Raw genomic sequence first — 8,252 nt, 5'->3', positions numbered from 1 at the left:
AAATAAATAAAACAAAGCAAAATAAAATGAAATGAAATAAAACAAAACAAAATAAAATAAATAAAACAAAGCAAAATGAAATGAAATAAAATAAGCAAAATAAAATGAAATGAAATAAAACAAAACAAAATAAAATAAATAAAACAAAGCAAAATGAAATGAAATAAAATAAGCAAAATAAAATGAAATAAAGCAAAACAAAATAAAATAAAATAAATAAAGCAAAGCAAAATAAAATGAAATAAAATAAACAAAATAAAATTAAATAAATAAAAACAAAATAAAATAAATAAAACAAAACAAAATAAAATGAAATAAAATAAAATAAAATATAAAATAAAATAAATAAAACAGAGCAAAATAAAATGAAATAAAATAAAATGAAATAAATAAAACAAAGCAAATTAAAATGAAATGAAATAAAATGAAATGAAATAAAATAAAATGAAATAAAATAAACCAAAATAAAATAAATAAAAACAAAGCAAAATAAAATGAAATAAAACAAAACAAAATAAAATAAATAAAACAAAACAAAATAAGATGAAATAAAATAAAATAAACAAAACACAACAAAATAAATGAAACAAAGTGAAACAAAATGAAATAAACCAAACAAAACAAAATGAAATAAAATAAAACAAAAGAAAAGAAATAAAAAGCAAAGCAAAATGCAATGAAATAAAATAAAATAACGAAATAAAACAAAATAAAAGAAAGTAAAAGAAAATAAATTAAGAAACAAACACACAAAAAAGGGTGGGGGGGGGTTGGGTAAAGAAGAAGAATCTCCTTCGAAGAATCCTCTTTGAACAGTTTAAGGACTCATTGAATGGAGCAGTGGAGGGGGGGAGAGGGAAAGACAAACCTGAGCTGTAAAAATGGCAATAAAATGAAATAAAAGAAAGTGAAATTAAATAAGACCCAAAAAAACCCCAAAACAAATTAAAATGAAATAAATAAAACATCCAATTCCAATCCCTCTGCCATTTGCAGGGACTCCTTCCACTAGACCAAGCAGCTCAAGCATTCAATGGATGGATGCTGATGGGATGCATAGGATGGGATCTGAAAGCTTAGAATGGGTTGGAAGGGAACTTTAAGACCATCCAGTTCCAACCCCCCCCCTGTCACGGGCAGAGATAGCTCCCACTAAACCAGATTGCTCAAGGCTTCAGTGGATGGGATGGGATGAGATGCTCCAAGCCCAAAACCCAGCTAGGAAAAGCAAATCCAGAGCTGCACCCCAAACTTGGTGTCCTGTCAAGGTACTGCAGCACCTTTAGTGGTACTTAGAGCTGCCAGAGTCGCTTTACTCCAAAGCTGGGGATGGTGATGCTGGGGTGGTGCTGGCATAGTGCTAGGGCAGCTCTGGGCAATGTTGGGGTGATGCTGAGTGACCCTGGGGCAATGCTGGGTGACCCTGGGGTGATGTTGGGTGACCCTGGGACAATGCTGGGTGACCCTGGGGTGATGCTGGGTGACCCTGGGGTGATGCTGAGTGACCCTGGGGCAATGCTGGGTGACCCTGGGGTGATGCTGGGTGTCTCTGGGGCAAAGCTGGGGTGATGCTGGGATGATATTGGGGCAGCTCTGGGCAATGCTAGGTGTCTCTGGGGCAATGCTGGGTGTCCCTGGGGTGATGCTGGGTGTCTCTAAGGCGATGTTGGGTGACCCTGGGGTGATGCTGGGTGTCTCTGGGGTGATGCTAGGTGATGCTGGGGTGAAGCTGGGGTGATGCTGGGGTGATGCCAGGCGCTGGGGCTTTTGCAGCCCCCCGGCCAGCCCCATCCCTCCTGGAAGAAGGCACTTGCAAGCCCCCTCTGCTGCACCAAAGCAACAGAAGGTGTCATGCAAAGCCTACACGGTTATTTTCGAGCCAGTGTGCAAATAAGCCTGTCAGCTGAAGCTCCTCAGAGCCAAGACTTCCAGATACCCCCCAACGATCTGCATCTCAACAAGACACCATGTGGCTGAGCCCCAGCAGCTCTGCAGAAGCCATTCAGGGACAAGGGTTTGGGGAGAGCTCTGGTGGTGAGATGCTGAGATCCCTCCCCAGCTGCACCCTGCACCACAGGGGTGGGGCAAGGTGAGGTCGTGCTGGAGCCCTGAAAGGGTGGTGATGGGTTTGGTGGTGTCTTAGAGGGTTGTGGAGGTTTCTGTGCATAGCTGGGGGGGAGGAGGGTGGGGTTGGTGTGACCATCTTGTGGCCTTGAAGGATCTGAAGTGGGCTACAAAAAAGCTGGGGAGGGACTTTTGAGAAGGTGTGGGAATGGCAGGAGGAGGAGGAATGGGCTTGAAGTGGCAGAGGGGAGATTGAAACTGGATGTGAGGAAGAAGTTGCTTGCAGTGAGGGTAGTGAGACTCTGGCACAGGTTGAGAGTGGTGAGACCCTGGCATAGGTAGAGGGTGGTGAGACCCTGGCACAGGTTTCCCAGGGAGGTTGTGGAGCACAGAAGCACAGAATGTGATCAAAGATCACATTGGGTGCTTCTGTGCTCCACAACCTCCCTGGAGGTGTTCAGGATGACTCCTTGAGTGCCCTTTTCTAGCAGGAGGTGTCCCTGCCTATGGCAAGGGGTTAGAAGTAGCTGAGCTTTGAGCTCACTTCCAACCCAGCCCAACCCATTCTATGGCTCTATCTATAAAAGACAACATCTCTCTGGGTTTTACACATGAGAAATCACAGAATAGCTCTGGTTGAAAGGGACTCACAAGCATCACCAACCCTGACTGATTCCATGGTTCCATGATTCTATGATTCTATGGTTCTATGGTTCAATGATTCTATGACTCTGTGGTTCTATGGTTCGTTGACTCTATGATTCAATGATTCAATGGTTCTATTGTTCTATGATTCTATGGTTCCATGGTTCCATGATTCCATGGTTCCATGGTTCCATGGTTCTATTGTTCCATAATTCCATGGTTCTATTGTTCTATGGTTCTATGGTTCTATGGTTCCATGGTTCCATGGTTCTATGGTTCCATGGTTCCATGATTCCATGGTTCCATGGTTCTATGATTCCATGGTTCCATGATTCCATGATTCCATGGTTCCATGGTTCCATGGTTCCATGGTTCCATGATTCCATGGTTCTATGGTTCCATGGTTCTATGGTTCCATGGTTCCATGGTTCTATGGTTCCATGGTTCCATGGTTCCATGGTTCTATGGTTCCATGATTCCATGGTTCTATGGTTCCATGGTTCCATGGTTCCATGGTTCTATGGTTCCATGATTCCATGGTTCCATGGTTCCATGGTTCTATGGTTCCATGGTTCCATGGTTCTATGGTTCCATGATTCCATGGTTCCATGGTTCTATGGTTCTATGGTTCCATGGTTCCATGATTCCATAGTTCTATGGTTCTATGGTTCCATGATTCCATGGTTCCATGGTTCTATGGTTCCATGATTCCATGGTTCTATGGTTCCATGGTTCCATGATTCCATGATCCATGGTTCCATGGTTCCATGGTTCTATTGTTCTATGGTTCCATGGTTCCATGGTTCCATGGTTCCATGGTTCTATGGTTCCATGCCACAGTGTAGTGCTCACAGCAGTTTGCCCCTGGTTGAACTTGCTCCTCCTAAAAGCTCTTTTCCAAGCCCCCAGGACTGAGTAATTCCAGGAGGAAATGCTTTTGAGGACCTGTGTGCAGGAGGGGAAGGAGCTCAGGAGCCCCTGGAGCTTAGCACAGCCCCCAGTGACTTTTAGGCTTCCAGGACCCTCTTGTTGGAGTTGCAGCACGCAGCCAGCAGGGGATTAAAAGCGAAGCCCAACCCCAGCCTGCAAATCCCTGCAGTTATTGGGAGCTCTTTCTGTTCTCCAGCCAATTATGGAATTCATATCCCAAATTTTCATTGGCTTCAGTATTCCCTTAAACAACACAAAAGAAAGAAGGGAGGAAAAAAGCCTAATTAAGGTATCTGTGCAACAAAAAAAGGGAAGCCTTTAGTGGTGATTTGGGAGAAGAATTAGAGGAGAAGGAGGAGATATTTCTTGTTAAATGCCTGCTGCAAATTAATTGAGCTCTTAATTAGGCTTTAGGAGTAAGATTGTTAGTGAGATGGATTCACCCAGACTTCAAAAGTGAGAAAGAGAGGGGGAAGGAAGGAAGGAAGGAAGGAAGGAAGGAAGGAAGGAAGGAAGGAAGGAAGGAAGGAAGGAAGGAAGGAAGGAAAAGAAGAGAAAGAAGAGAGAGAAAGAGAGAGAAAGAAAGAGAGAGAGGCTCTCACCACTCTCATGGCGCAGATCTTCCTCCTCACCTCCAGCCTCACTCTCCCCACCTCCAGCTCTGCTCCATTCCCCCCACTCCTGCCACTCCCTCACAGCCTCCAAAGTCCCTCCCCAGCTTTTTTGAAGCCCCCTGCAGATCCTGGAAGGCCACAAGAAGGTCCCCTGGGAGCCTCCTCCGCTGCAGCCTGCACAGCCCCAACTCTTTCAGGCTGTGCTCACAGCAGAGCTGCTGCATCCTCCTGGCCCTGCTCTGGACACTCTCCAGCACCTCCACAGCCCTCTTGGCCCAGGGGCTCCAGAGCTGGATGCAGCACTCCAGGTGGGCTCTCAGCAGAGCAGAGCAGAGGGGGAGAATCCCCTCCCTCGCCCTGCTGGCCACACTGCTGCTGCTGCAGCCCAGGCTCTGCTTGGCTCTCTGGGCTGCAAGTGCACACTGCTGGCTCCTGCTGAGCTTCTCCTCCAGCAGCACCCCCAAGTGCCTCTCCTCAGGGCTGCTCTCCAGCCTGGCACTGCCCAGCCTGGAGTTGTGCTTGGCATTGCCTCGCCCCAGCTGCAGGACTTTGCACTTGGTCTTGTTGAACCTCCTGAGCTTGGCTTGTGCCCACCTCTGCAGCCTGTCCCAAACTGCTTTGTTAACCCCCCCCCCCCCCAACTCCCTTCCCACCCAACCCTCCCCTCCTAGGACGGATGGCAGCAGAGAGAGAGATTTGGAACTGGAGTTTGTGTCTGCAGAGGAAATGTGGAGGGCAGGTTGCAAGAAGAGGTTTCATTCTTTCCCCTCAGCATTTCCTTAGAAGAAGAGAGAGGAGAGGAAAGAAAAACCTCTCAACCAAGCAGTGTTTTTGGACCAGCTCTGCTCTATAGAGCCTCAGGAGTCACTTCCCTACCTCCATGCCCAGCCCCAGTCCTAATCCTCTCATCCTCGGGGATTTCATCGCAGTGCCACTGGACCCTGAGCTGCACCAACCCAACCCTCCAAGCCAGCACCTCCCAACACACCCCCAGTCGTGAGGGGCACCCCGAGGTGCTGAGACTCCAACACATGAAGCCCATGGACTCACTGAGATGTCAGAGACCAGCCAGTGCCTCCAGAAGCGGTTCCTGGGGTTGGCTCTGCTGGGAGCATCGGGGTCCACCAGCACCAGCAGGTACTTCTTGTCCTGCAAGAGAGGAGAAAGCTGTGGGAGTGAGGCTTTGGGACTGTGGTGTGAGAGCAAGGAGCAGCCTTCAGGAGTGTTAGCAGCTCCTAAAACACAATTTCCTCTCCCCCTCCCCTCTATTTTCCCATTGCTATGGTTACATTGCTGCAGAAGGAGCAGAGAAGGTGAGGGATGGACACAGCCCGGGGGAAAGCAAGGGCCACAGACCTGCTCGGGATGATTTCCTCTTCTCCACCTCACTCCTCAGAGAGAGGAAGGGCAGAAGTTTTTCTGCTGCCTCCAAATAACAGGCATCAAAGAGAGCCTCCTCCACTGCCAGCCATCCTCTAACCACAGCTGACATCAGCAGGTGGCACAGGGACCTGTCCCCAGCACAGGGAATCCTCCACCTTGGGAGACTCAAATCCAGCTCCAGCCTTGAGGTGTTCCCAGGGACAGAATAATTGTGCCAGACACCTTGAGTCCTGTCTTCAGTTTTGGAGCCCTCACTCCAAGGACATTGAGCAGATGCAGGAGGACCAGAGAAGGGCAACAAAGCTGGGGAAAGGTCTGGAAAACAGGAGTGGGAAGGAGCAGCTGAAGGAGCTGGGGCTGGAGAAGAGGAGGATGAGGGGAGACCTTCTGGCTCTCTACAGCTCCCTGAAAGAAGGCTGGAGGCAGTTGGAGGTTGGGATCTTCTCCCAAGGAGCAAGCAACAGGATGAGAAGAAATGGCCTCAAATTGCAGCAGGGGAGGTTTAGGTTGGGTGTGAGAAGAACCTTCTTGACTGAAAGGGTTCTGAAAGCCTGGCACAGCCTGCTGGTGGAATCCCCACCCCTGGAGGTGTTTCAGAGCCTCTGAGAGGTGGTGCTGAGGGGCATGGCTGAGCCCCACCCCTGGCAGCGTTAGGGGATGGTTGGAGTGGATGATCTGAAAGAGCTTTTCCAGCTGGTCCTGTGATTTGGTGGCTCCCCAGGGGTGGCTGTGAGGAGCTCTACCTGACAAACCCCAAACTCACCCCAAGATGCGTCAGAAGTGTGGGAAGAAGGCAAAGCTGCTGCCCCCCCACACACCCAGGGGGGTGGGCAACCTCTGCTGGCTGATGGCAACTGGTCAAAGAGACAGAGGGCACTGCTGGATGATGCTGGCTCAGCGTGCCAGCATCTCCACAGCCCTCTGAGAGCTCCCAGCACCCAAAGGTGCCCCCAGCTCTGCCAGCCAAGGTGGATATTTTGGTCTCTGGAGGATGGAGCTGGGTTTGAAGTGACCTCTGGAGGCTGTGGATAGGAAACCTGCTGATCTCCAGGGATTTGGCAGGACCTCAGGCACCAGCTTATCCTGCAAGCACCCAGATTAAGGGCTCTATCTCCTAATAAAACCTGCAGGTGCATCTGCCAGCTGCCAGCAGTGCCACGCTGGGCTCCAGCCAGCCCAGGGGCTGGGCTTGCATCAACGGCTGCGGATTTAACTCGGCCGTTCCCACCCAAATTAGCTGGGGCTGGATGGACAAATCCCTCCCAGTGGCTTGTGAAACCTGCAGGGATTTTCACAGCCAGGCTGCTGTGGCTGTCACAACCCTTTTTCCACTCCCCCTCTCTCCTCCCTCTGTTTCCCAACCCTCGGTGGGGGCAAATTGGGCAAGAGAGCCCTGGGGGTACTGCTGTACCCAGAGGTGCTCTGCAGACCCTTCCCTTTGGTGGCCACTGGAGCTGAGCATGGCTCAGGCCAGCTCACAGACCCCCACAGCGTGAACCACTTTGACCAGAAAAGAGGAGATGGAAGTTGTTTAGCAAGCAGCTTGCAAGGGCTGTAGAGAGAATTCCAAGATCATGCAACCAGCTCCCTTGGGAACACAGCTGCTGAGGTGCTCCTGCCCCAGAGCATCATAGAATCATGGAATCAACCAGGTTGGAAGAGACCTCCAAGCTCAGCCAGTCCAACCTATCCCCCAGCCCTAGCCAGTCAACCAGACCATGGCACCAAGTGCCTCATCCAGGCTTTTCTTGAACACCTCCAGGCACGGTGCCTCCACCACCTCCCTGGGCAGCCCATTCCAATGCCAATCACTCTCTCTGTGAAAAACTTCCTCCTAACATCCAACCTATACTTCCCTCAACACAGCTTAAGGCTGTGTCCCCTTGTTCTGTTGCTGTTTGGCTGGGAGAAGAGACCAACTCCCACCTGGCTACAGCCTCCCTTCAGGCAGTTGTAGACCATAGCCACTTGATTTTCAAGTGCCTATAAAAACTGTTTAACAAATTTCAGTATGAATGATAAATAATGGAATGAGCTGCCCAGGGAGGTGCTGGAGTCACCCACCCAGTGGTCAGGGACTGCAGTGAGCTGCCCAGGGAGGTGCTGGAGTCACCCACCCAGCAGACAGGGACCAGAATGAGCTGCCCAGGATGGTGCTGGAGTCACCCACCCAGCAGACAGGGACTGGAATGAGCTGCCCAGGATGGTGCTGGAGTCACCCACCCAGCAGACAGGGACTGGGATGAGCTGCCCAGGATGGTGCTGGAGTCACCCACCCAGCAGACAGGGACTGGAATGAGCTGCCCAGGATGGGGTCACCCACCCTGGCTGTGTTTAAGGGGTGTGGTGCTTGGGGAGATGCTTTCAGGTGACTCTTGCAGAGTAGGCTCTAGGTCGGACTCGGCGCTCCCGAGGGGCATCTCCAGCCTGCAGGTCCCTGTGATTCTCTGCTTCTATTCCTTGCCGGTGCTGAAATCAGCATTCAATGGGCAAGAGAAGGAGAATAAGGAGGAGGAGGGGGGGAGGAGAAGGAGGAGAACGAAGCCAAACAACCCAAAAACCTTAAAGCTGGAAGTGTGAAGGAATTTGAGCTCTAACTTTGGGGAGGGTGCGGAG

At 49.9% G+C, this 8,252-nt stretch overlaps 1 protein-coding gene across 5 annotated transcripts in view; it reads right to left on the bottom strand.

Annotated features, from left to right (window-relative positions):
- PEBP4 (phosphatidylethanolamine binding protein 4) overlaps positions 1–8,252 on the bottom strand; it is a 140,991-nt gene that overhangs the window by 58,710 nt on the left and 74,029 nt on the right. For all 5 annotated transcript variants that reach the window (XM_064175616.1, XM_064175613.1, XM_064175615.1 and 2 more), the window contains one exon: positions 5,304–5,402. In XM_064175616.1, coding sequence (XP_064031686.1) covers positions 5,304–5,402 — 99 coding nt within the window. The remainder of the gene's footprint in view (positions 1–5,303; positions 5,403–8,252) is intronic.

This window comes from Pogoniulus pusillus, chromosome 42, assembly GCF_015220805.1.
Source record: "Pogoniulus pusillus isolate bPogPus1 chromosome 42, bPogPus1.pri, whole genome shotgun sequence".
Taxonomy (NCBI): domain Eukaryota; kingdom Metazoa; phylum Chordata; class Aves; order Piciformes; family Lybiidae; genus Pogoniulus; species Pogoniulus pusillus.
The sequence above is the reverse complement of the archived record's forward strand: the minus strand, read 5'-3'. Positions and strand labels throughout refer to the sequence as shown.